The 27,280-nt window shown below is 50.8% G+C and overlaps 1 protein-coding gene across 4 annotated transcripts in view; it reads left to right on the top strand.

Annotated features, from left to right (window-relative positions):
- Nucleotides 1-27,280, top strand: part of INSR (insulin receptor) — a 139,448-nt gene that overhangs the window by 104,074 nt on the left and 8,094 nt on the right. For 2 of the 4 annotated variants that reach the window (XM_017337975.3, XM_017337973.3), the window contains 10 exons: nucleotides 5,164-5,438; nucleotides 7,080-7,219; nucleotides 14,659-14,818; nucleotides 18,176-18,275; nucleotides 19,314-19,381; nucleotides 21,362-21,606; nucleotides 22,519-22,629; nucleotides 22,719-22,878; nucleotides 25,237-25,366; nucleotides 25,794-25,928. In XM_017337975.3, coding sequence (XP_017193464.2) covers nucleotides 5,164-5,438; nucleotides 7,080-7,219; nucleotides 14,659-14,818; nucleotides 18,176-18,275; nucleotides 19,314-19,381; nucleotides 21,362-21,606; nucleotides 22,519-22,629; nucleotides 22,719-22,878; nucleotides 25,237-25,366; nucleotides 25,794-25,928 — 1,524 coding nt within the window. Of the gene's footprint in view, nucleotides 1-5,163; nucleotides 5,439-7,079; nucleotides 7,220-14,658; nucleotides 14,819-18,172; nucleotides 18,276-19,313; nucleotides 19,382-21,361; nucleotides 21,607-22,518; nucleotides 22,630-22,718; nucleotides 22,879-25,236; nucleotides 25,367-25,793; nucleotides 25,929-27,280 lie in introns of all 4 variants that reach the window. The other 2 variants (XM_017337974.3, XM_008249177.4) reach the window with 1 other exon arrangement.

Genomic DNA, 27,280 nt, shown 5'->3' with positions numbered 1-27,280 from the left:
CTGGGAAGACCTAGAAATATCCGGCCTCGGTCGCCCAAGCAACGTTTCTCATTCTCAGCCCCGTCTTGGGGTGGGGCTGTCCTGGGGTGTGGAGCAGCATCCCTGGCCTCCACCCTGTCCATGCTAAGGGCAAAGCCGCTCCCCAAAGTGTAGACAACCAAAACTGTCACCAGAAGTTGCCAGAAGTACCCTGCGGGTGGGAGTATGCGTGCCCCTTGTTGGGACCCGGAGTTCAGAGTGAGCTGGTTGCTGCATGCATGGGCAGGGGGAGATTCAATGGATGTCCAGGGTATCTTTCGTCGCCCCCTCGTTGTCTTGCTGGGTAGAATCCTTTAGGGATACAGCGTACCTGGAGACAGTGCAGGTTGCTTTCCAGGCCACCACTATAAAGCAGGTCACGTGACCTTTCTGATTTCCTGGTGCGTATAAAAGTTGTGTTTACACTGAACTGTACTCTGTTAGGCATTATGTCTTAAAAAATGTACATTCTCTATTTAAAAAGTGTTTTACTGCCTAGTAGGCATTTGGTGCAGTGGTTAAGCCGCTGGCTGGGATGCCTGCATCCTGCATCAGAATGCCCGGGTTTGAGTTCTGGGCCCCCTCTCCATTCCAGCTCCCTGCTATTGCATACCCTGGGAGGCGGCAGTGATGGCCCAAGTACTTGGGTCCCAGCCACTCACATGAGAGGCCTGAATGGAGTTCCTGGCTTTGAGCTAGCCCAGCCCCTGCCATTGTAGCCATTTGGGGGAGTGAATCAGCAGCTGAGAGTTCTCTCTTTCTCTCTCTGTATGTCTCAAATAGATAAATAATTTTTTTTTTAAAAAGTTAACTTTACAAGTTTGAACAGAAAATGACTTCCTGGTGATTGAAAGTCAACCACTTAAATATCTGTTGAGTGAAAGCGGAATTGGAAACACCCATTAAAGTCCATTTGGAAACTTGATAATTTGAATATCTCATACCTCAACTTGTAGAATATTGCCAAAGCTAAGCTGTGATGTAAATGGATTCATCTATTAAGAAAAGTTATTAAATATAGACACATTGAGGGGGAATCAATAATAGCTAAGCCCACAGTAACTAATCAAAAGCGAAAGACAAACACAGGGAAGTGGGCGTTCGGCACAGTGGTGGGGATGCTTCTTGGGATGCCTGCACCTTGTGTTACAGTGCTGTGCTCATGTCCTGCGGTTCTGATCCCAGCTCCCTGCTGGTGCACACCGTGGGAGGCAGCAGGGAGGGCTCAAGGGCTTGGGTCCCTGCCACCCACGTGGGAGACCTGGATGGAGTTCTTGACTCCTGACTTTGGCCTGGCCAGGCCTTGGCTGTTGGAGGCATTCAGGTGTGAACCAGGGCATGGAAGATCTCTCCCCAACCCCCACCCCCCGTTTCTTCCTTTCAAATACAATGAAAATAAATAAAATAAAGGAAGCAGGTTATATAAAGCCCTTTAATGCAAATGGGAATTTTAATGCTTTTTCTTTGGACCCTGTTGCTATGAAATTTGAAATTTTCACTTGCCTGTGCTACTTCAAGGATGGGCAGAAATGTAGCAACCTTGGAAGAATGCTAAGAAATCGGTATTCATTGATTTCCTTGGGGAAAAAAATCTCTGATCCCAGAGAAGAGTGTCTGTTTCCCGTAACCCAGAAGACATGCCAGAGCACAGATATCTGTGAGAACCATTCCAGTTTGCAAGCCTGAGACAACGCCCCTGGTGGGTAGGTGTGGTGGCGTCACAGAGACAGGGAAGGGCACACCAAGCTAAGAGAGGGGCATTATAAAAAGTTTCTGAAAAAATGGAATTAAAAGGCTAATTTATTTTGGTACTGAAAAGTTTTGAAATTCATACATAGTATTTTCTTTTTAAAGATTTATTATTTAAGACGTGGAGTTACAGAGAGATGAAGAGACAGAGAGATTGTCCATCTGCTTGTTCACTCCCCAAACAACTGCAAAGGCTGGAGCTGGGCTGATCCAAAGCCAGGAGCCAGGAGCTTCTTCCAGGTCTCCCACGCAGGTGCAGGGGCCCATGTGCTTGGGCCATCTTCTACTGCTTTCCCAGGCTGTAGCAGAGAGCTGGATTGGGGCACAAACTGGCACCCATATGAAATGCTGACACCGTAGGCAGAGACTTAGCCCACGATGCTACAGCGCTAGACCCTCATGTGTCGTATTTTCTTTTTCTTTTCTTTTTTTTTTTTTTTTAAGATTTATTTATTTATTTATTTGAAAGGCAGAGAGTTACAGAGAGGCAGAGGTAGGGAGAGAGAAAGAGAGAGAGGTCTTCTATCCACATTCCCAAATGTCCACAATAGCTGGAGCTGGGCCAGTCTAAAGCCAGGAACCAGGAACTTCTTCCATGTCTCCCACAGGGGCCCAAACTTGGGCCATCTACTATTACTTTCCCAGGCCATAGCAGACAGCCAGATCAGAAGTGGAGCAGCTGGGACTTGAACAGGCACCCATATGGGATGCCAGCACTGCAGACGGCGTCTTTACCTGCTACACACAGTGCTGGCCCCGCATAGTGTTTTCATAGTGTGCATTTTCCACTAGCTTTTGGAAGACCCTGCATGTATGAATTCAGACCCAAATTCCCAAATGAAACACTCTGTGGGCAGTATTATTTATCTCAGAAATGTAAGGATTGTTTAAGATAGAAGATCTAATAATCTGTTTCATCATATGATCTATAAAAAGAGAAAAAAACCATATGCTGTCATTCTTTAACACTAATTAATTCTTACCTCAGAGAAGTGGACAAGAGGCAAGACATTTCTTATAATACCAGGAATAGGGTCAGCGGTGTGGAGCAGGTTAAGCTGCCGACTGCAATGCAGGCATCCTTTATTGAAGCCTTGTGTCCCAGCTGCTCTACTCCTGATCCTGCTCCCTGCTAATGCACCTGAGAAAGCAGTGGGAGAAGGCCCAAGTGCTTGGTCCCCTGTTGCCTATGTGAGAGACCAAGATGGAGTTCTGGGCTCCCAGCTTTGGTCTGGCTGTTGTTGCCATTTGGGGAGTGAACCAGAGGATGGAAGATTCTTCCCTCCCTCTAGCCCTCCTTCCTCCCTGTGACTCTGCCTTTCATATTAACATAAATTAATCTTTAAAGATACTTTTAAAAGTATTTTAAAAAATACTTTAAAAAGTTATGACACTCATTTTAAATAATAAAAAAAATACTGTGAATAGCCTGGATTATGCCAACAACCAAGCTAACATCATTCTTTTCTAAAGATTTATTCATTTATTTGAGAGGCTGAGTTTCAGAAAGAGGGAGAAGGAGAGAGACAGAGAGAGGTCTTCTATCCACTGCTTCACTTGCCAGGTGTCCACAACAGCCAGGGCTGGGCCATGCTGAAGGCGGGAGCCTAGCACTCTATCTGGGTCTCCCACGTGGGTGGCAGGGGCCCAGGTACTTGGACCATCTTCAGCTGGTTTCCCAGGAGCATTTGCAAGGAGCTGGATGGTGAGTAGAGCAGTTGCAATTTGAATCAATGCTCATTTGGGATGCTGGCATTGAAGGTAGCAGCCCAACCCATGGTGCCACAACACTGGCCCTGCTATCATCATTCTTTTTTTTTTTTTAATTTTTTTTTTTTTTTAAATTTTTGACAGGCAGAGTGGACAGTGAGAGAGAGAGAGAGACAGAGAGAAAGGTCTTCCTTTTACTGTTGGTTCACCCTCCAATGGCTGCCATGGCCAGCGCGCTGCGGCCGGCGCACTGCGCTGATCCGAAGCCAGGAGCCAGGTGCTTCTCCTGGTCTCCCATGTGGGTGCAGGGGCCAAACACTTGGGCCATCCTCCACTGCACTTCCGGGCCATAGCAGAGAGCTGGACTGAAAGAGGGGCAACCGGGACAGAATCTGGCGCCCCGACTGGGACTAGAACCCGGTGTGCTGGCGCCACAAGGCGGATGATTAGCCTATTGAGCCGCAGCGCCGGCTGCTATCATCATTCTTAAAACCACTGTTTCAGTTAGAATATAGGATAGGGGAACAGATGGGTTTTGTAAGTGCCATAAAAACTTGTTGTTCCTCATGATAACTCTATCTATAGTATTACCTGAAAAGGAAAAAAAATGAAAGATTTTTGTTACTATGGAAAGGCTTGATTCTTTTCAAAAATTAAAAGAAAAATTATTTGTGAGGCAGAGAGAAAGAGGGAGACAGACAGGAAAATGTCCTGTTTGCAAGGAGCAGAAACAAGGAGCCAGGAACTCCACCCAGGTCTCTCACGTGTGTGGCAGGAAGTGAAGTCCTTGAGCCATTGCCTGCTGTCTCCCAGGGTACGCATTAGCAGGGAGCTGGAGTCAGGAGCGGAGTCAGGACTCGAACGTGTGCACTCTGATGTGGAGTGTGAGTGTCCCATGCAATGACCCAACTGCTAGTCCCAATGGCTGCCCTGAAAAGCCAGGTGCTTTCTTTTTCTTTCTTCCTTCCTTCCTTCCTTCCTTCCTTCCTTCCTTCCTTCCTTCCTTCCTTTCAATTTTTTCACAGGCAGAGTGGACAGTGAGAGAGATAGACAGAGAGACAGGTCTTCCTTTGCCGTTGGTTCACCCTCCAATGGCTGCTGCGGCCAGTGCGCTGCGGCCGGCACACCGCGCTGATCCGATGGCAGGAGCCAGGATCCAGGTGCTTTTCCTGGTCTCCCATGGGGTGCAGGGCCCAAGCACCTGGGCCTTCCTCCACTGCACTCCCTGGCCACAGCAGAGAGCTGGCCTGGAAGAGGGGCAACCAGGACAGAATCCGGTGCCCTGACCGGGACCAGAACCCGGTGTGCCGGCGCCGCAAGGCGGAGGATTAGCCTAGTGAGCCGTGGCGCCGGCCAGCCAGGTGCTTTCAAGCTTGGGCATCTTCGTCTTCCCCTTTACCCTGAGCGGCCCCTTCTCCAAATGGTGACCCTGAAATCAAGCATGCCGAGCGGGATACTGGTGTGTTCCTGTCGTTGATGGCCCGGGTGCCACCCAGCAACCTCCTGGGGAGGACCCGGCTGGGGGCATTTGCAGAGCTGCCCTGAGGGGCCGATGATTCCTGCCTTCTAATCCATCTGCTCCTGCAGCCTTTCTCTTCAATTTGCTTTGCATTCCTGAGCATCATCTGCCCGTCATGCTGATGGGTGCGTGACCACACGTGTCCTGTTTGTCCCCGCCCCATGCAGGCCGTCGCGGAAACGCAGGTCCCTTGGTGAGGTCAGCAATGTGACAGCGGCCGCACCCACAGTCCCAGGATTCTCCAACACGACGTCCACCAGCGTGCCCGTGAGCCCAGAGGTGCACAGGCCCTTCGAGAAGGTGGTGAACAAAGAGTCACTGGTCATCTCCGGCCTGCGCCACTTCACCGGCTACCGCATCGAGCTGCAGGCCTGCAACCAGGACACGCCCGAGGAGAGGTGCAGCGTGGCTGCCTACGTCAGTGCACGGACCATGCCTGAAGGTGGGCCTGCTCTCCAGGGGGCAGCACCTCGGGGGCAAGGACAGCCCTTCTGCACTCTAGCCAGTGCTCTTGACATGTATTTGCCTTTATTCATCTTTTGAAAAAATTATTCATCGATTTGAGAGACAGAGAGACAGACATGGAGCTCCTGCTAGCTGTCTCCAAATGGCTGCAATAGCTGATGGGAAACACTGAAGTCCAGGGCTGCTAAGCCATCGTGTGCTACACGCCCATCCCGTACCGGAGTGCCAGATTGAGTCCTGGCTACTCCCCTTCTAATCCAGCTCCCTGTTGATGCGCCTGGGAAAGCAGTGGAGGATGGCCCAAGTGTTTGAGCCCCTTCCACCCACCTGGAGACCTGGATGGAGTTCCTGGCTCCTGGCTTTGGTCTGGCCCAGCCCTGGCCATTACAGCCATTTGGGGAGTAAACCAGCAGGTGGAAAATCTCTGTCTCTCCCTGTCCCCTTTCATATAAAAATATCTTAAAAAAAATGAAATTCATGCACAGTATTTTTATACTATGTATTTACATGAGCTTTTTTTTTTTTTTTTTTTTTTTTTTTTTTTTGGACAGTCAGAGTGGACAGTGAGAGAGAGAGACAGAGAGAAAGGTCTTCCTTTTGCCGTTGGTTCACCCTCCAATGGCCGCCGCGGCTGCCGCGCTGCGGCCGGCGCACCGCGCTGATCCGATGGCAGGAGCCAGGAGCCAGGTGCTTTTTCCTGGTCTCCCATGGGGTGCAGGGCCCAAGCACTTGGGCCATCCTCCACTGCACTCTCTGGCCACAGCAGAGAGCTGGCCTGGAAGAGGGGCAACCGGGACAGAATCTGGCGCCCCGACCGGGACTAGAACCCGGTGTGCCGGCGCCGCTAGGCGGAGGATTAGCCTAGTGAGCCGCGGCACCGGCCTTACATGAGCTTTTTGAAGACCCCTACATATGCATGCGTTTCAAATTCTTTTGTTTCAAAATGAACTTACTTACCTTTCAATTCTATTCCTCATGAACTTTTGGGAGTGTCCTCTTGCAGTAAGCTCTCCATCTTGGTGGGCTCCACATCCATAGATTCAGCTAAAAATTACAGATCAATATTCTTCAGAAAACATTGCATCTGTTCTGATCAGGTGCAGAATGAACAAGTATGAGCTGTTATTCCCTAATGATCAGCCTAACAACAATTCATGAAACAAGTCATCTACTTTGGGATGCTTTAAAGAGTACAGCAGTGATGTGTAGGTTTTGTGCACTGCTACGCTATTTTACCTAAGGGACCTCTGCATTCATAGAATTTGGCAATCCTGAGGGGTCTTGGAACCAGTCCCTCAGGAATCCTGATGATAATCGTACCAGACTTACTTGTGGGTGTTACTGGTGGCACAAGTTGGGGGAAGGAGAGTGTCCATGGGAACTCTCTGTGCTGTTTTGTGACTTGTTGTGAATTTGAAATAACTTCAAAATACAAGGTCTAGGAAAAAGATAACCCATTTAATCTTAAATCCCATGAGATGAGTTTTACGTGTCCCTTCTTGGATGAGGAAAATGAGACATGGGAAAATTACATAACCAGCAAGGTTGCTTGGCTGGTGGCAGAGGTGGGGTTCGATCCAAGACTAACATCCTTGCCTCTCACTGCTGCTCCTTCCAGCCAAGGCTGATGACATCGTCGGCCCCGTGACGCATGAGATCTTTGAGAACAACGTGGTCCATTTGATGTGGCAAGAGCCGAAGGACCCCAACGGTCTGATAGTGCTGTACGAAGTGAGCTATCGGCGATATGGTGATGAGGTAAGGGCACGACGCTTGAGCGTGTGGCTTCACCTTTGTGCTTGGTACCCCTTCTCCCTCTTGTGTTCCGGCCCACATACTTCGGTCTGGAGATCCTGCATCTTTAGGATTTGACGTCTTGAGATACAGCCCTCCAAGGAGGTGACTCAGAAATCCAACACAGGAACTTTGATTTCTTTCCTCAGTTTCTCCCACTGCTCTTCAGCCCTGTTCTCCACGTTGGCTGGTGGGTGCCTGCACCTGTGTCCCTGGTGACATGGCAAGGAACTCATTTCACTTGAGAGACTGGGAAGGACTCACTTAAAACCTTAATATGTGACTTAATTATTATTATTATTATTATTATTATGTTTTTAAGGATTTATTTTATTTATTTGAAAGAGTTACAGAAAGAATTAGAGACAGAGAGAGATCTTCCATCTGTTGGTTCAATCCCCAGATGGCTGCAATGGTCAAACTGAGCTGATCTGAAGCCAGGGGCGAGGAGTTTCTTTGGGGTCTCCCACGTGAAGGCAGGGGCCCAAGGTCTTGGGACATCCTTTGCTGCTTTCCCAATTGCATTAGCAGGGAGCTGGATTGGACATGGAGCAGCCAGGACTTGAACAGGTGCCCATATGGGATAACAGGTGCTGCAGGCTAGGGCTTTAACCCACTGTGCCACAGCACCAGCCCTTATATATAAATATATATATATATGTATATATATATCATAAAATTTACTTGATGTACAATATTGGTACTTACTGATGGGGTGCAGTACTACAATTCAACATGTCAACGCTACATGGAGGCAGGATAGTTAGCAATTCTGTATCCTCAAATATTGGCATTTCTATGGGAAACTTGAGATTGTTCTCTGGATATTTTGAAATGTGCAGTTAGTCATTCTAAAGTGCAGTCAGCCTGCCGTGCTGTAGAACATTAGAACTGGGGGCTGGTGTGTGGCACAGTGGTTAAGCTGCGACTTGGGGTGTCTCCATTGCATCCTATATCAGAGGGCCTGGCTCTGAGTCCTGGCCCCACTTCCATGAGAGGTGGTGATTTCAAGTGGTGAGGTCCTCACCACCCATATACAAGGCCTGGAGCCCCTGGCTCCTGCCTTGGCCTGGCCCAGCCCTGGCTGTTGCAGACATTTGGGGAGTGAACCAGCAGTGGAAGATCCCTGTCTGTGTGTTTATCTCTCTGTCTGCCTTACCAAGAAAATGAAAATAAAAAATAAACAGAACTACTCCCTCACCCCCACCATATTCTGATGCCCATTATCTACTCTCATTCAAATTTCTCCCTCAAAAGATGAATGGATTTTTAAAAATTGTCTATTTATGCAATGGACTGTTACTCCTTGGTTTAAAAGAAGGATGAAATCCTGTTGTTTGCAGCTACGTGAAACTGGAGGACTTATGTGAAGTGACATAAACCAGGCACAGAGGGGGCCGGCGCCGTGGCTCACTTGGTTAATCTTCCGCCTGCAGCACCGGCATCCCATATGGGCACTGGGTTCTAGTCCCGGTTGCTCCTCTTCCAGTCCAGCTCTCTGCTGTGGCCCGGGAAGGCAGTGGAAGATGGCCTAAGTGCTTGGACGCCTGCACCCGCATGGGAGACCAGGAGGAAGCACCTAGCTCCTGGCTTCGGATCAGCATAGCTCCAGCCGTGGCAGCCATTTTGGGGGTGAACCAATTGAAGGAAGACCTTTCTCTCTCTCTCTTTCACTGTCTAACTCTATCTGTCAAAACAATAATAATAATAATAAAAAACAAGAAACCAGGCACAGAAAGACAAACACTGCTATTCTGGCTCATTGGTGGAAGCTAAGAAAGTGAGGCCCAGGGAAGTGAGTAGAATGGAGGCCGCCGGAAGCCAGGAAGCGGAGAGGAGAGGGCTAAGTGGCGTCTTTGTTAAGTCCTTCCTGAAGTAGCAGATGCTGTGCAGGTTGGTGGGTGCCCACAGAGGCACAGAAGCAGAGGCCAGTGCACGAAACCAGAGCAGTAGCTAGGCTCTGCACTCGTGGTCAGCACTTGGCGCACAGTGGCTCGTCCAGGGTGTTTGTCACCTTCAAGGTGCTATGAGAGACCACATGACTTTTAGAGACCCTTAAGAAAGAAAAAGGTGCCTTCAGTCTCCCTTGGCTGCCATCCTTCCCCCGTCTCCTGCCCTCTCAGCCACTGGCAGTCTAGTACACAACATGTACTCAATATTTGCAGCATTGGAAAAGCAATTATGCGGCATTGTGGCATGGTGGGTAAAGCCGCCGCCTGCAATGCCAGCATCCCTCAGCCAGCCGGTTTGAGTCCCAGCCAGTCCCAGCCACTTCCAATCCAGCTCCCTGCTAATGTCCTGGGAAAAGCAGCTGAAGGTGGTCCAAGTGCTTAGGCCCCTGTGCCTTTCAAATAAATAAATAAATATTTTTTTTTAAAGATTTATTTATTTACTTTAAAGGCAGAGTTATAGAGTGGCAGACACACACACACACACACACACAGAGAGAGAGAGAGAGAGAGAGAGAGAGAGAGATCTTCCATCCTATGGTTCACTCCCCAGATGACCACAATGGTTCAAGCTGTGCCAATCTGAAGCCAGGAGCCAGAAGTCTCCTCTGGGTCTCCCATGTGTGCGCAGGGGCCCAAGGATTTGAGCCATTTTCTACTGCTTTCCCAGGCCATAGCAGAGAGGTGGATTGGAAGTGGAGCAGCCGGGACTGGAACCAGTGCCCATATGGGATGCTGGCACTGCAGGCGGCAGTTTTACCTGCTAGACCACAGCACCAGTCCCTGTTTTTTTTGCTTCCTAAGTGCCTACAGTTTTAAGACAAGACATGCCTAAAGTTTGCAGAACAAGCTAATGTTTTCATCTCATCCTGTGCTGTGCACGGACTCCATTCCTTGAGAGAACTTCAGGGAAAACATCCCAGGGATGCAGCCCTCACTTCCCCTGTGTTGCCATGTGTGTGCCTGCTGTGTATTGAGGCCTGTGCATCTAAGGAAGATGGGAACGTGCGGCCAACGCGTAGTAGGGCAACTTGTTGTAACCGAGCAGCTGTAGATCTGGAAATAACTTCAGGTACAGCAATTGCTTTTTTTTTTTTTTTAAAGATTTATTTGAAAGGCAGGAAGAGAGAGAGAGAGAGAGAGAGAGAGAGAGGAGTTCCGATCTTCCACCTGTTGGTTCACTCCCCAAAGGGCTGATATGGCTGGTGCTGAGCCAGGCCAAAGCCAGGAACCTGGACTCCATCCAGATCTCATATATGTGGATGGCAGGAGCTCAGCTGCTTGGGCCTTCCTTTGCTGCTTTTCCTAAGCATATTAGCAGGGAGAGCTCGGTACTTGAGCTGGCCCTCTGATACGGGATGCTGGCGTCGCAGGTGGAGGCCTCACCCACTGCGCCATGACTCCAGCCGCTCTGATTGTCTTCTTACGAATGTGTTCACAGACATCATTTATTTACAACATTTTCCTTAATTGCCTAGTGTCTCCTTGACAAAGAAAAGCATAATGCAAACCTTTCCTAAAAGGTGTTATTTATAATGTATACTGGCGGGACACAGTTGTTCCCCCTTATCCTCAAGGGATACAGTCCAAGACTCCCAGTGGGTACCTGAAGCCACAGAGAGTACTCAACTCTATTTTAAAAAGTTCCTTGAAAAATAGAATTAAAAGTTAAGTGTATCTTGGTGCCAAATATTTTAGAAGCATGCATATCTACTCATAATATGCATTTTCCATAAAAGTTTTTAAAAAGGTTATTCCGTTTTTGAACACTTTATTTTAGAAACATTTATTTGAAGCCCTGGCCTTGTGGCATGGCAGGTAAAGCCACCACCTGCAACACCGACATCTCATGTAGGCACTGGTTTGTGTCCCATCCAGCTCCCTGCTAATGTCCAGAGAGAAGCAGTAGATGATGGTCCAAGTGTTTGGGCCCCTGCCACCCACTTGGGAGACCCTGGCTCCTTGCTTTGGCCTGGGCCACCCAGCATCAGCCCTTGCGGCCATCTGTGGAGTGAACCAGTGGTTGGACTATCTCCACTATCTCCTCTCTCTCTCTCTTGATTTCTGAATAAATAAATATTTAAAAAATTTATTTGAAAGGTAGAGCAACAGAGACAGAGAGATCAACAGGGCAAAGCCAGGAGCTGGGAACTCCACCCAGGTCTCCCATGTGGGTGGTAGGGACCCAGGTACTTGAGCATCAGCTGTTGCTGACCAGGGTGTGCATGAGCAAGGAGCTGGATTAGAAACAGCTGGGATGTCCTGAGCCGGTTGTCTCCCCCTCGCATCCATTCTGTGGGTGCTCATATCCTTTCGCCTCAGTATCTCTTGGAGTTGGTCTTTTTTCTGCCCTTTGTATAAATGTTTCACCTGATCTGTCAGCTCATGTTTGGTGTGTGCATGCACATGCCTGCACACACGCGCGTGTGTGTGTGTGTGTGTGTGGTGTGTCTCAGCAGAGACCATTTTTTTTTTTTTTGTCAGGTTCTGGAACCTTCTGTCTTTCCTTCCTATACCCCACACCTTGAGGTGTGGGATGAGTGGCAAGGGTCAGAGAGTGCATTTCCCTTTTGTCCCGGCCAGTACCTTTGGTTTATACACTTGCTTGTTTGTCTCTCCTGAGTGACTCATGCCACTTGGAAGAACTTTGGACTAGAATTCCCAGCCTAGCCCTCACAGCCCGATTTGTTTTCTTGCTGTTATGGTCACATGATAAGCACGAGAGGCTTTTTACATGGCATTCTCTCCCCTGCCCTCCTCCCTTTAAAATTTTCCAGCCCAGTTCCCTGCAGGCTCGATCAGCTTGGAGCTGCTGGGGAAAGTTTTCTGAGTCCTGGCTCCAGGCCTGCAGGTTTCCCAGAAACCCTGGGCTCTCCTAAGAAGTTCTGGGTTTATCTTTGGTCACATGCTTATCACGGGGCGTGCGCTCCCGTGTTTATCTCCTCTCCTCCTACTCCGTGGATGTTTGGGCGGATTCCAAGTCTTCTTATGAGGAGGAAAAAAACCCCGAGAAGGTAGAACCATGGGAAGCAAAGAACCTTTGCTGTTTGTCCCCAGACAGTCAACCCATTCATCCGTCAGGTTCCAGCGAGTCAGAGGCCGGGAGGGGTGGGAAATGATTGCAATGACTTTTAAGTTTTTATTTATTTATTTTTTAAAGATTTATTTATTTGAAAGAGAGAGAGAGATCTTCCATCCTCTGGTTCACTCCCCAAATGGCCACAGCCCGCCCCAATGGCCAAGGCTAGGCCAGGATGAAGCCAGGAGCCTGCAACTGGTCTCCCACATGGGTGGCAGGGGCCCAGATGCTTTGGCCATCCTCTGCTGCTTTCTCAGGCACGTTAGCTGGGAGCTGGAGTGGAGGTGGAGGAGCAGCTGGGAGTTGAAGTGGGCTCCCATGGGGTGCTAGACCTGCAGGCAGCAGCCTGACCTGCTACAACATAATGCTGGCCTCTCTCTCTCTGTTTTAATTAAGAGACAGAGAGACAGAGAGACAGAGAGAGAGAGAGAGAGACAGAGAGATCCTACCTGCTGCTTTACTGCCCAAATGCTTGCAACAAAGCCGGGCTGAGGACTGAAGCCAGCAGCTGGAAACTGAATCAGAATCTTACACTCTGGTGGCAGGGACTCCACCACCTGAGCCATTACCGCTGCCACCCAGGGTCCACATTAGGGAAAAACTGGCATCAGGGGGATCAGGAGCCCAGGCCCTGCAGTGGAGGATGTGGACATCTCAGTGTCTTCCCACCACGTGTCTGGCACTGCTGCTGGGGCCTCGCTGAAGTGCCCCATGGTGGTGGGTGGTCCCAAGCAGAAATCTGAGACCCAGGTGGGTCTGGGTTGAAGGCTGACCTGCTGCTCCCCCATGCTGGGGGGCCTCAGGCACTGTGATGGGCGTCCTAAGCCGGGGTTGACCAGCAAGCTACGTCCCATGGGCCGCACGTGCCTGTGTTCGCCCAGCTCTGGAGCTGCATTTATGCTTTAGGATAACTGGGAGTAAACGACGAAGAGAGACTTGGGGGAGGGGGAAGGAGGCAGAATGAGGTCAGTTAACTGGTACTGCGGTAACGGTAGCTGGGGGCCCATGCCCAGTGTCCTATAGCACGGGGCTGGCTTGCTTTACAATGGTTTATTTTCTGTTTTGTAAAGAAGCAGAAGGGAGGAGTTTACAGGGTCCCAACACAAGCTTATGGTGTTTAGGGAGCTGGAAGTGCGAACCCTTCTGATCTAATCACTGCAACGGTGTGCAGTGACCGAGTAAGCCCGTGGCACCCACTAACTACGTGCAGCTATTACAGGCCACTTGGAACGATGAAAACAAACGAACGAACACAAAAGAATGCATTTGAGTGTTCTTACAGAAGGAGATGATGGCTCCGTGAGTGTCTGTACATGCTCATTAGCCTAGTTGTTTTGAAGATTTATTGTTTATTTATTTGAAAGGCAGAGTGGTACAGAGAGAGGGGTAAGACAGGGAGACAGGGATGCCCACAACAACTGGGGCTGGACCAACAGGAAGCCAGGAGCCAGCAGTTCCATCCAGGAACTACTGCCTTCCAGGGTGCGCGTTAGCAGGGAGCTGGAGTCAGGAGTGGTGCAGAGACCCAAACCCAGGTGCTGTGGTGGCCCAGGGGGCAGTTTGATGGCTTCACCAGGCGCCGGCCCCTAATTGTATCTTTTATGCCATTTCCCAGGGTTGTTAAAGTGGTCTCATAGCGCGCTAAGGCTCTAGCATTCTGGGATTCCCTGTGTTGCCTGAGTGTGGACACTGTGTGTGGAGCTCTGGCTCTTTTTTTTTTTTTTTTTTTTTTTTTTGACAGGCAGAGTGGACAGTGAGAAAGAGAGACAGAGAGAAAGGTCTTCCTTTGCTGTTGGTTCACCCTCCAATGGCCACCACGGCCGGCGCGCTGCGGCCGGCGCACCGCGCTGATCTGAAGGCAGGAGCCAGGTACTTATCCTGGTCTCCCATGGGGCGCAGGGCCCAAGTACTTGGGCCATCCTCCGCTGCACTCCCTGGCCACAGCAGAGAGCTGGCCTGGAAGAGGGGCAACTGGGACAGAATCCGGCGCCCCGACCGGGACTAGAACCCGGTGTGCCGGCACCGCAAGGTGGAGGATTAGCCTAGTGAGCCGCGGCGCTGGCCCTTTTTTTTTTTTTTTTTTCCTCTGGCTCTTTTTAAAGCATTGTATTTATACATCTGAGAAAGAAGAGAGAGAGGGAGAGGGAGAGAGAGATGCCACCTACTGGTTCGCTCCCCAAATAGCCAGGGCTGGGCTGTGCCAAAGCTGGGAGCCTGGAACTCACTTAGGGTCTCCTATGTGGGTGGCAGGGGCCCCGCCATGGCTGCCTCCCAGGTGTGTGCAGAATGTCTGAGTGGGGTCCTGGCTGTGACGCACCCCCCTCGGAGCTTCCACCCTGAGCTCAGCCAACCTCCTCTGCCTTCCTTCCTCACAGGAGCTGCACCTCTGCGTCTCCCGCAAGCACTTTGCCCTGGAGCGGGGCTGCAGGCTGCGGGGGCTTTCCCCCGGAAACTACAGCGTGCGGGTGCGGGCCACCTCCCTGGCAGGCAATGGCTCCTGGACGGAAGCCACCTATTTCTACGTGACAGACTACCGTAAGTTGGTACCTTTGAGAGGCTGCTGCAGCTGGGGGGTGAAGGGGTGGCAGAACAGGGGGTCTGGGAAGCAGGGGGAGGGGACAGCGTGTCTCTCAGTCACTACACTTCTCCCCCTGCTTTGAGAGGCAGGCTCTGTCCTGAACTCCTCTACCCCAGAGGAGGAGGATTGGGGGGGGGGGGGAGGAAGAGGAGGAGGAAGGATGTGCAAAGGCAGGTGACTCAGTGTTTCCACTTCTCCCAGTGTTTGTGAGTCCTTCTGTGCTCCAGGAGCCGCCAGAGACAGCTTGGAGCAGTTTGCTATCTACTCCAGGAGGAACAGGAGGGTGGGATTGCTCAGGACAGAGCCGGCCACCCAAGGCCATGTGTTAGGCAGGAGTCAGGGACTCTCTCAGACTGACAGCCCTGGTTCAGATCCCTTCTGCATCAGTGAGCAATTCTAGGACCTTGGACAAGACCCCCTTGCTTCTGGAAGCTTCCCCAGTTCCCAGTCCATCTTCCTTTCCCTCCCTCTATCCTTCCTCCCTCCCTTCCCTCTCTCCCTCATTTCCTCTCTCCCTTCTTCATTCTTCCTTCCTTTCTGAGACAGGCAGAGAGACAGACAGACAGCTTCCATCCACTGGTTCAATCCCCAAGTGTCCACAGTGACTGGGACTGGGCCAGGCTGCAGCTGGGAGGCTGGGAGCTCCATCCAGGTCTCCCAAGGGAGTGGCAGGGACCCAAGTACTTGAGCCATCACTGCTGCCTCCCCGGGTGTGCATTGGCAGGGAGCTGAAATCGGAGTGCAGCCTGGGACTGAACCTGGGCCTTCTGGTGTGGGTGTCAGTGGGTCTTCACCAGTGTCTTAACTGCTGGGCCAGGTGGCCACCCCAGATCCCAGTCTGCCACCTGGAGCTACTCGGCGTCCCCCCCTTCTTGACGGGCGGGGAGAGGGGCAAGAGCGCCCACGTGATGCGCCTGGGGCTGGGCGCAGCGCGCTGGAGCTTTCAGAAAGCCGCTGTTGTTGAGGACCCCTGGGACCAGGCTCGGTCTCAGCTTTGCAGAGCACACTGAGCACGGGTTCATAATTACAGACAACTTGACCTTGCAAGTGTGAATGAAAACCACAAAAACAGGCTGCGTAATACTTCCCCAGCCAGTTAAAGAGAGGGGTGTGGGGCTGGGGGGGAAGAGTGAGAGTGTGTGAGAGTGTGAATCCATCCACTGGTTCACTCCCCAAATGGCCACAGTGGCTGGGGCTGGACTAGGGTGAAATCAAGAGCCAGGAACTCCATCCGGGTCTCCCATGTGGGTGACAGGGGTCCAAACACTTGGGCCATCTTCTTCTGCTTTCCCAGGTGCATTAGCAGGGAGCTGGATTGGAAGTAGAGCAGTTGGTACTCAAACCCGTCCTCATGGATTGCAAATAGCTTAACCAGACTTAACCCTTGCTGTACCACAATGCCAGCTCCTGAAGAGGAATTCTTTAGGGGAAATGCATTTTCTTTAGTCTGGTATTCTTAGCAATGAGGCTATCCACAAGGTCTTTATTATTTTTAGATTTATTTATTTATTTGAAAGTGAGAGAGAGAGAGACAGAGAGAGGTCCACTGGTTCACTCCCCAGATGGCTACAACAGCCAGGGCTGGACCATGCCAAAGCCAGGAGCCAGGAGCCAGGAGCTTCTTCCAGGTCTCTCATGTGAGTTGCAGGGGCCCAAACTCTTGGGCCATCTTCCACTGCTTTTCCAGGCCATTAGCAGGGAGCTGGATCAGAAGTGGAGGAGCCAGGGGGCTAGTACCGTGGCTTACTTGGTTAATCCTCCACCTGTGGCGCTGGCATACCATATGGGTGCCAAGTTCTGGTCCTGGCTGCTCCTCTTCTAGTCCAGCTCTCTGCTGTGGCCCGGGCGGGCAGTAGAGGATGGCCCAAGTGCTTGGGTCTCTGCACCTGCATGGCAGACCAGGAAGAAGCACCTGGCTCTTGGCTTCGGATCGGCGCAGCGCCAGCTGTAGCAGCCATTTGGGGGGTGAATCAACAGAAGGAAGACCTTTCTCTCTCTCTCGCTGTCTATGACTCTACCTGTCAAACAAATTAAAAAAAAAAAAAAAAAGAAGTAGAGGAGCCAGCACATGAAGTGGCACCCATGTGGGATGCTGGCATTGCAGGAGGTGGCTTTACCTGCTGCGTCACGGCTCTGGTCCTATCCACAAAGTTCTTTAATGGCTGGTGGGCTGATCTCCTGGTGAGGAGCGGCCAGAGCCTTTGTACAACACTTCCTGGTGAATTTTTCACCTGCTGAAGGTGATGATGGGACTGGAGTGAGGGATGTAATTTGCAGGGCCCATTGCAAAATGGAAACGCAGAGCTTCTTGCTTTTAAAGCATTGAGAGGGACTTGGCATTGTTGAGCAGTGGGTTAAGCTGTGCTCATGATGCCAGCATCCCATATGAGCACCAGTTCAAGTCCCAGCTGCTCTACTTCTGATCTAATGTATCCTTGCTAATGTATCTGGGAAGGCAGTTGAAGATGGTCCAAGTGCTTGGGCCCTTGCCACCCACACGGGAGACCCTGGTGGAGTTCCAGACTCCCAGTTTTGGCCTGGCTCAGCCCCAGCCATTGCCATTTGAGGACGGGGTGCCATTGAACCAGTAGGTGGAAGTTCTCTCTCTCTCTCTCCCTCTCTCTTTCTTCATTTCCCTCTTTGTAACTCTGCCTTTCAAATAAATGAATAAATCTTTTTAAAAAAGTATTCAGAATTTCATGGCAGCCAATGCAGAGCATAGAGCTGGGTGCAGGGTTCTTGTCTGTGAAGCTGGCCCTGTGGTCAGTGGTCTGGGGGCAGCATTAGCATTGCTTCTGGAATAGGGTTCTCTAAGCCCACTGCCTAGTCCCTCCGAGCCAGCCATGGGCTGTGTTAGGACTAGAGGTAGAGAAAGAGAGAGTCAAGGTCAAGGAGAGAAGGACCAGCATGGCCCGTGTTCCAAGTATGCATGTAATTAGATTAATTAACTTATGGATTTTTATTCGAGAGGCACAGAGAGAGAGAAGAGAGAAAAAAGAAAAAGAGGAGTGATCTCCCATCCGCTGGTTCATTCCCCAAATTATCAGTAGCTGGAAACTCAATCCAGGTCTCCCACATGGGTGGCAGGAACCCAAGTACTTGAGCCATCAGCACTGCCTCCCAGGGTGTGCATTAGCAGGGAGCTGGACTTGGGAGCAGAGCCAGGACTCGAACCCAGGTGCTCTGACATGGGGCGTGGGTGTCCCAAGCAGCGTCTTAGCTGCCACGCTTTTCAGTGCCCGCGCTGGGTGTGATTTTTCTGCTGCAAACACATTTCGATGTGGAACGTGTCTTTTCTTCTTCTGTTTCAGTAGATGTCCCATCGAATATTGCAAAAATCATCATCGGCCCCCTCATCTTCGTCTTCCTCTTCAGTGTGGTGATTGGAAGTATTTATCTATTCCTGAGAAAGAGGTGAGTGAGGCGGTGTGCCGGTGGATGGCAAACAACAGGCTCTCTGGGGAAGAGTATGCTTCACTCTAGGCATAGCCAAGCCTGTTGTAAATTTTCATTCACAGGTGATCACTACGATACAATATGCAGGGCTCGTGTTCTTAAATTCCCTCTAGTGCAGGGTGGGGAGCCTTTCTTCTGCCAAGGGCCATTTGGATATTTACAGCATCATTCATGCGCCAGACAAAATGATCGACTTACAAATGAGCCAGCTGCCAATTCATTGGATTTCCAGTCCCTCCCACAGTTGCCTGTGAAACTGCGAAAACCAGAACTGGATAAGAAAGGACTGGTGCAATGTAAATAAGTGAGATAACATAAACCACTTCAAGAGCATTGACCGTAGTGCACGTAGTATAATAGTTAGGAAGTGAAGAGTTTCACATATGTGTTACCTTTGCTTTTAAACAGAATATATTTACTTGTAAGCCTCTATAATTTAATTTTTAATGGCACTTGTCTTGAACAACTGGCTCAAGTTTCCTGGAAACTTAACAGCTAGTTATAACAGTAGTCCTGGGTGAGTGGCTTCTCCGTGTGCCTCGGACAACCATACCCAAGGGTCTTTCAAAGAAATCATGGGAAATAGGATTCAAAGATTACTTTGGTATAAAACATCTTTGAAATCCATGTATCTGGGGGGGTCTTCTAGAAGTTCATACAGGATATGCCTTGTGAAAAAATTAGGCACGGGCTGCCAGTTATTTTTGCTCCAGAGTTTACCTTTCATTCTGCTTCTCGTGAACGTTGTGAAGTAGCCCTGTGTCATAATAAAAGTCAGCGAGAGAGGGGGGTGAGCCTTCGCCTGCAGGTGCACTTAAGAAGCTGTCTGATGGGCTTTCACTCAAGGCGCCCCCATCCCTGCCGTAAACCAGCCGTATCCGGGGTTCTGTGATGTTGCTGGTGAGGGTTGCTGCTTGCCCTGGGGAGCCTTGTCACATGGAGGCGCAGACAGTCGTGAGTATCTCAAGCTGGTGTGCTTCCCGTTCCCTCTTCCAGGCAGCCGGATGGGCCACTGGGACCGCTGTACGCTTCCTCAAACCCCGAGTACCTCAGCGCCAGTGATGGTGAGGACCTTCCCCTTCCCTGGGGGTGGCCGGAACCTGGATGCTCAATCGAGCAAGTGTTGAAAGTTGATCCCAAGGACAGCTCCTTTATTCACAGAGCTTGCCCACCTGTGCTTGTCACAGAAGTCCTGTTACTGTGGACAGTCAGTTACCTGCTGCGTGGAGCCTGTTCAGACTTAGCCAGTCTGGGTTTTGTAGGCTGGGATGAGAGCGAGAGAGCCTTGTACCACAGCTGTGGAGAAGTGAAGCCAGAGACAGTGCTGAGGATCAGAGACAGAAGATCCCATTCCTGCTTGCCAGACAGGGGACTAGAGGAAGATGAAAACAGGGACAAACCACCCTGAATTTAGGAACTTGAAATAACAGCCATTTATGGGGGAGCTTCAGAAAGTTGGTGGAAAAACATCATTAAAAGTATGAGTATATTTCAGTGCAAAAAACCTTGAAATCCATGTGCAGTTTTTTTTATGATATGTATTTTCCACGTATTATGAAGCCCCATTTTTTTTGGCATCAAGATAGACTCATACCTTTTTTTTTAAAAAAAAAAGACTTATTTATTTATTTATTTGAGAGGCAGAGTTACAGAGAGGCCGAGGCAGAGAGAGAGGTCTCCCATGCACTGGTCTACTCTCCAAGTGGCCACAATGGCTGGAACTGGGCCAACCCAAAGCCAGGAGTCAAGAGTTTGGGCCATCTTTCTCAGGCCATAACAGAGAGCTAGATTGGAAGTAGAAAGGCTGGGACTAGAACCGGTGCCCATATGCGATGCTGGCACCGCAGACTGGGACTGGCATCCATAACTTTTTTTTTCAAGATTTGTTTATTTATTTGAAAGAGTTACAGAGAGGCAGAGGCAGAGAGGGGGAGAGGGAGAGGGAGGAAGGGAGGAGGGAGGGAGGGAGGAAGGGGGGGGGTCTTCCACCTGCTGATTCACTCCCCAAATGGCTGCAATGGCAGAGCTTGGCCAATCCAAATCCAGGAGCCAGGAGCTTCTTCCAGGTCTCCCATGTGGACTTGGGCCATCTTCTTCTGCCTTCCCAGGTCATAGCAGAGAGTTGGATTGGAAGTAGAGCAGCCAGGCCTTGAACCAGTGCCCATATGGGATGCCAGCACTGCAGGCAGTGGCTTTACCTACTACACCACAGTGCCAGCCCCTAGCCCCCCTAAAACTTTTAATTCTATTCTTTCCCACCAACTTTTTGAAGGACCTTCAGAGGGGCTGACAATTTTGTGGGCTGTCTACTTGGGCTGAGCTCAGCTGGGTGGTTCTTCTGGTCCCACCCAGGTTCACTCACATGGCTGCATTCTGCCTGTTTTCAGCTGGTGCAAAGTGGTCTTGGATGGCCTTCTGGGTGTTTCTGGGGGCTCATAGGCTGTGTGGGCCTGATGGGAGGTGGCTGAGCCTTGTTTTTTCCCTGCACTGTCTTAGACTCTGGCTGGGCTTCATTCCATGCTGTGCTCTGATGGTTCCTAGGGCAAGGGAGAGTAAGCTCCAAGGTCCGCTCAAATCCCTGCTTGGAATGTGCTTGCTGATTTGCATCCACCAGAGCAAACCACAAGGGCATTCCCAGGGCCAGGGCATAGGGAGACATAGGCTCTACCTCTTCACAGGAAGCACTGCTAAGCACTGCAACCATGTTTTGGTCAATGAGTTTCGACTTGGACCCCATGTCTTTGGCACCTTGCAGAAATAACAGCCAAAGAGAGGAAATAGAGTCATTCAGTAGTGGGGAATCTGGTATCAGACAGGAGGGACTCAGCCCTTTTAGCCCCTTCCCCAGCCTCCGTTGCCCTCCATGGGGGCCAGTGCCTGCCCTGTTCTTGGCTGTATGCCCAGTGCCTGGCATAGTTCTTAAATTCTAGAAGTTATTGGATGACCACTTTTGGGGTGCTCCACAGGAGAGGGCTCTGGGTGGGAGGTGGCCGGGGGCCTCTGAGGGATGGACCCTCAGTGCTGTGTAGCTAATTGAGAAGTAGTGTTTCCCTGTTCTGTGTACGTTCCGGATGAATGGGAGGTGCCTCGGGAGAAGATCACCCTCCTGCGGGAGCTGGGCCAGGGCTCCTTTGGCATGGTGTATGAGGGCAACGCCAAGGACATCATCAAGGGGGAGGCCGAGACCCGCGTGGCTGTGAAGACTGTCAATGAGTCGGCCAGTCTCCGGGAGCGGATTGAGTTCCTCAATGAGGCCTCCGTCATGAAGGGCTTCACCTGCCATCATGTGGTGAGTCTGGCTGGGATGGGATGGGCATTTCTTTTTATGTCGTTTCCCTCACCCAACCTCTTCCTGCTGCACAGAGCCACAGGGGACACTGGATGCAGTCTCCTGTACAGCGCTCACCCTATGAGCCTCTCCTGTCCTAAAGATGTGTGTGTGTGGGGGGGTGCTCCCTTCTCCATCCCATTCTATCCCACCTTGCCTGAACCAGACTCCATTATATCCGATCAATTTTTAGAATCTTCTATTGCTTCCTGGACTCTTCTGTCACTTTCTGGAACCTTCCATCACTTTCCAGAATTTTCCATCTCTTCCTGCCTCCTTGTAATCCTGAACCACACAGAAGTCCACTATACCCCACCTGCACTAGTTCTGGCCCCCTACCCCCTAAATCTAGCACAAATTCCTCCTGCTTTTCTGATCCCCCAGTGGTCTCTGTTTCTCTTTGGGCCTCATCTCTTTACCATGTACCTGCGTGCCAGGCACCTAAATCCCTGTTCTTGCCTCTGAGATGCAGTAGATGTCTGCGTTCAGGGGGCCTCAACTGTAGCAGGCAGAGACAGATCCCAGATCTGCTGTGTTAATTATGTTGGGAGGAAACACCATGGAGAATGGAACAGAGAGGAGGGTGGGAAGGGCGTATCTGAGCCGTGTGGGTGTGGGAGAGTGAGCAGAGTCAGATGGTGCAGCTAATGCAAAGGCCTGCAGGTAGGAGCAGGAATCAGGGAGATGGTATTTGCCTTGGAATGGCCCTGTGTGTGGGCAGGTGTGCTTTTTCCTCCAGACCAGAGCTGCCCATACTCCCTCCAGGCACAGGGCACTGTGCATGGTGGAGACACTAGACAGAGTGCCGATGGGGAGTACAGACCATCCACAAGCTCACAAGCTCTCACCCAGAACCTCATGCTTGCTCTGCAGGTCCGCCTCCTGGGGGTGGTGTCCAAGGGCCAGCCCACGCTGGTGGTGATGGAGTTGATGGCTCACGGAGACTTGAAGAGCTACCTTCGTTCTCTGCGGCCCGAGGCTGAGGTGAGGCTGCCTCTAGGTCCCTGGTGGGGCACCTGCTCCCGGAGGCAGGTCCCAGCATCTCTGAACCCCACCCCATGTTTCGGCTTCAGAACAACCCGGGTCGCCCTCCCCCTACCCTCCAAGAGATGATACAGATGGCGGCGGAGATCGCGGACGGCATGGCGTACCTGAACGCCAAGAAGTTCGTGCACCGGGACCTGGCAGCCCGGAACTGCATGGTTGCCCACGATTTTACCGTCAAAATCGGAGGTTCGTCCCTGAACCTTGCTTTCTGCTTTGAAATGTGTGGCCCAGGCCAGCTTTGGTTTTGGAAGGAAGTTTTCCAAAATGAGTTGCTAAATTGTTTTCAGTTGTGTCAAGGGTTGGGCTTTGGGGTAGGTGGGTGGTAGGGTGGGGGTGGGGGTCTGGTCCTGTAATTTTTTAAAAGAAGGATTTATTTGTTTGAAAGGCTGAGAGAGAGAAAGAGAGAAATCTCCTATCCTACTGGTCCAGTGCTGGGCCAGGCTGAAGCCAGGACCCAAACAGTACTTTAACTGCATTTCACTGATAAACTCACTCACCCCTTCAGTTCTATAAAGATACACGAGTCCTTCAGACAGTTTGTGGAAAATGGGATTAAAAAATGGTTTATTTTGGTACAAAAACTTTTGAAATTCATTCATGGCTTTTTTTCCTAATACACATTTTTCGCAAACATTTTGAAGACCACTGGTAGGCACAGATTTCAGATTTCTATTTGCCAAGCAAACACCTTTTAATTCCAATTTTCTTCAGACTTTCTCAAATACTTTCGTATGTCTGCAGTAAGTGCTAAACACGCACTCGATTTGTCTACTCTTACGAGGCTTGCAGTCTTTTCTTGAATACAAATTCAAAAACTTTATTTTTCTTATGAGAGAGAGAGAGAGAAAGAGAGAGAGAGAGAGAGAAAACTCATACTCCCATCTCCTGGGTCACTCCTCAAGTGCCCAAAGTAGCCAGGACTGAACCAGGCTGAAGCCCGCAGCTGGGAACTCTGTCCAGTCTCCCGTGAGGGTGACAAGGACCCAAACACTCGAGTCATCACCTGCTGCCTCTCGGGGTGCACACGAGCAGGAAGCTGGAGCCTGGAGCAGAGCCGGGAGTTGGCTTTAGGACCCCAGTATGACTTGCATGTGTACCAGGTAGCCTCTTTACTGCAGCACCAAGCCCCAGCCCCGGCTTGCAGTCTGTGTACTTGAAGAATGGGCCTGTGTGGCCAGGTGGAGTCGAATTCACTGCAGCAGGTGGCAAGTCCGGTCTGTCTGTTGCCCTGGCCGCGTTTCAGGTGGTCCACTGCTGCCCGAGCCTAGTGGCTGCCATGTTGGTCAGCATGGAGGTAGACCCTGCGCAATCCCACAGGCGGTTATCTGGGATAGGGCTTCTCCAGCAGAACCACAGAGGGGTTCGTACTTTTATCAGCTGGGGAAGATCGCTGAAGATGAATGGGTCCGTGACAGAGCCGGTAGAGGGCAGGTCAGGAAGGGACCCCTCTCTGTAAGGAGGCAGCATTTTATCCGAGACGGGCAGGATGAGGAGCTGACCTTGTGGTGTATTGAGTTAAGCTGCGGCTTGTGAGGCCAGCATCCCGTATCAGAGTGCCAGTTTGAGTCCTGTCTGCTTTAGTTCTGATCTGGCTCCCTGCTAATGCATCTGGGAAAGCAAAAGTTGGTGGTTCAAGTAGTTGGGCCCCGCCTCCCACATGGGAGGCTCAGATAGGGTTCCAGGCTCTTGGCTTTGGCCTGGACCAGCCCTGGCTGTTGTGGCCATTTAGGGGAGTGAATGAGCAAATAGAAGGTCTCTCTCTCTCTCTCTGTCTCTCTGTCACTATACCTTGCAAATCAATCAATCTTTAAAAAAAAAAAAAAAACTGGCAGGATGAGTGAGAGTACCCCTGGGGGAGGGTACAGCACGTGCAGGGGTCCTGAGGCTGGGGAGAGAATGAGTGTCGAGGGGACCAGGGCAGCACAAGAAGTGAGGTTGAGAAGGCAGGAACTAGACCCATCAGGGCCTTGGGAGTTCAGGCAGGACCTTTCGATGTTGCCCTGTGCAGCCTATGAGAAGCAGGAGGAGGCGCCGTGCTGTGTAAGGTGCTGAATGCTTCTCCTTCCTTAGCAATGGGAGGGGACAGGGTCCTCTGGAGGTACCTGCTCTTGGGCGGTTGGGAGGGAAGCCCGGCTAGGGCCTGAGCAATGGGGAGGCACTGGTGGATTTGGGAGAATGGGCACCATTCACAGGAGGACAGAGCAGCTGGGTGGATGGCAAGGCTGCGACCCCTGAGAAGGAGCAGGTTCACTGGAGAAAGTCGAAACTTCAGCTTCAGATGCCCCGGAAGGTTCAGGTGGGAGGGACATGTGGACGTCACTGCTCGGTCGCCTGATGCCACCTGTCCCTTCCCCTCAAATGGAGGCCCCTCCTCTCCCTTCACACTCCCACGAGTACCCTCAGGGTCCATCCTCGTTGAAGTTGGCCACCATCCAGGTGGGCACACACCTAGGGCAGGTGAGCCCTGGCTCTGAGGGCTCTGCCGGTGCCAGAGCAGCCAGAGGGGCAGGTTGCAGGCTGAGAGTACCAACTATGTGTTGCCAGATTTCGGAATGACCAGAGACATCTACGAAACGGATTACTACCGGAAGGGGGGCAAGGGTCTGCTGCCTGTGCGATGGATGGCGCCAGAGTCCCTGAAGGACGGGGTTTTCACCACCTCTTCTGACATGTGGTGAGTGCCACGTGGCTGCGCGGCTGGAATCCCCAGGGGCCCTGGGAGAGTGACCAGCATGGGCATGCCAAAGGCAGGCTTCTTCCCTCCCACCTCCCCACAAAGAACATGAAGGCAGTGTCTTGTCTGAGAAACCCCGGCGCAGCTATGGTTATGTTCTGACAAAGCTAATCTTATAGGCATGTAGGAACCACAGCACGGATTGCCTTTACCCAGGTTCTAGCAAAGCAAGAAGAGGGGTGTGTGTGCACTTGTGTGTGTGTACGCATGTGCATGGGTGTACATGCCTGTGTATACATGTGTTTGCACATGTGTGTAGGTATGCACATGTACAGCTGTGTACACGTGTGTGTGCATGCATGTGCAGGTGTGTGTGTGTGCCTGTGTGTGCGCTCATGTGTTAACTGCTTGCGATTGCCCTTGACAGGTCGTTTGGCGTGGTCCTCTGGGAAATCACCAGCTTGGCGGAGCAGCCTTACCAAGGCCTGTCCAATGAGCAGGTGTTGAAGTTTGTCATGGACGGAGGGTACCTGGACCAACCCGACAACTGTCCAGAGAGAGTGTGAGTACAGGAAGGGTGTGCGGGGGGTGAGGTGTTCAATCAAAGGAGCCTGCCCTCTATGTGTGTGTGCTGTGCTTTCCCACCGTACCTGGGGATGTGTGTCTGCATGTCAGGGGAGGGGACTTCAAAAAGTTTGTAGTGATTGCCATGACAAGAGAAGTTTTGGTCCAAGAAATTTTGAAATACACACATAGAAGGAGCTTCAAAATGTTCATGAAAAATGTACGTCAGGAGTCATGGGCGTCTGGCCTCATGGTTAAGGCACCAGCTAAGATGCCTGCATCCCACACAGAGAGCTCGAATCCCACCTCGGGCCCTGACTCCAGCTCCCTGCACATGTGTACCCTGGGAGGCAGCAGTGATGGCTCAAGTGCCTGAGACCCTGCCCCCCACGTGGGAGACCTGGGCTGAGCTCTTGGCTCCTGGCTTCAGCTCCAGCCTGACCCTGGCTGTTGTAGGCATTTGGATGGGAGCCTTCTCTGTCTGTCGCTCTGCCTCTCAAATTCAGAGATGTGTATGATGAAAAAAACTGAACAGGATTGCAACTTTTTTTTTTTTTGCATTAAAATAAAGATCCTGTAATTCTGTTTGGCACAGACTTTTTAAAGTATGCTCATACGTGTACATACCTGCACACACACACTTACATGTCATAGCTTTATGTCTGTGTTTTCTGCTCGCATTTCCTGTGTCTACCTTCAGGCTGTGTTAGCATGGCTCATCTTCGTGTGGAAGCCTTCCCTGCAGATCATACCTTTGGAAGGTTCTACAAGAAATCCATAGCAGTGGTTACTTTGGGAGAAGGGAGCTGAAGAACTAGAGGGATCCCTGCTTAACTTTATTCTTTATTACTTAAAATTTTATCAGGCCTCCAGATCTTTTTGTTGTATATTTTTGTTGTAGGAGCAAATGTGCAACGCACGTACACCTGCCATGAAACATTTGGAAAATTGTTCAACCTCACTGACAGCCCAATAAACACACACGCACACAAGAAAAGGTGAAAGAAATAGAAAAACTAAACACACCAGGATCTAGCATTAGTGGTAGTATTGCCAGCTAAATAGTCTTTTTTTTTTAAAAAAAACACTATTTTTATTAAGGTTTATTTTATTTATTTGAAAGATAGAGTTACAGAGAGAGGTAGAGACAGATGGCCGCAATGGCTGGAGATGCATCAATCCAAAATAAGGAGTCAGGAGCTTCTTCTGGGTCTCCCACATGGGTGCAGGGGCCTAAGGACTTGGGTCATCCTCCACTGCTATCCCAGGCCACAGCAGAGAGCTAGATCGGAAGAGGAATAGCTGGGACTAGAACCGGCACCCATATGGGATGCTGGTGCTTCAGGCCAG

Source organism: Oryctolagus cuniculus (assembly GCF_964237555.1).
Source record: "Oryctolagus cuniculus chromosome 16 unlocalized genomic scaffold, mOryCun1.1 SUPER_16_unloc_1, whole genome shotgun sequence".
Lineage (NCBI taxonomy): Eukaryota > Metazoa > Chordata > Mammalia > Lagomorpha > Leporidae > Oryctolagus > Oryctolagus cuniculus.
Note: the sequence above shows the minus strand (reverse complement) of the source record. Positions and strands in the feature narration are given on the sequence as shown.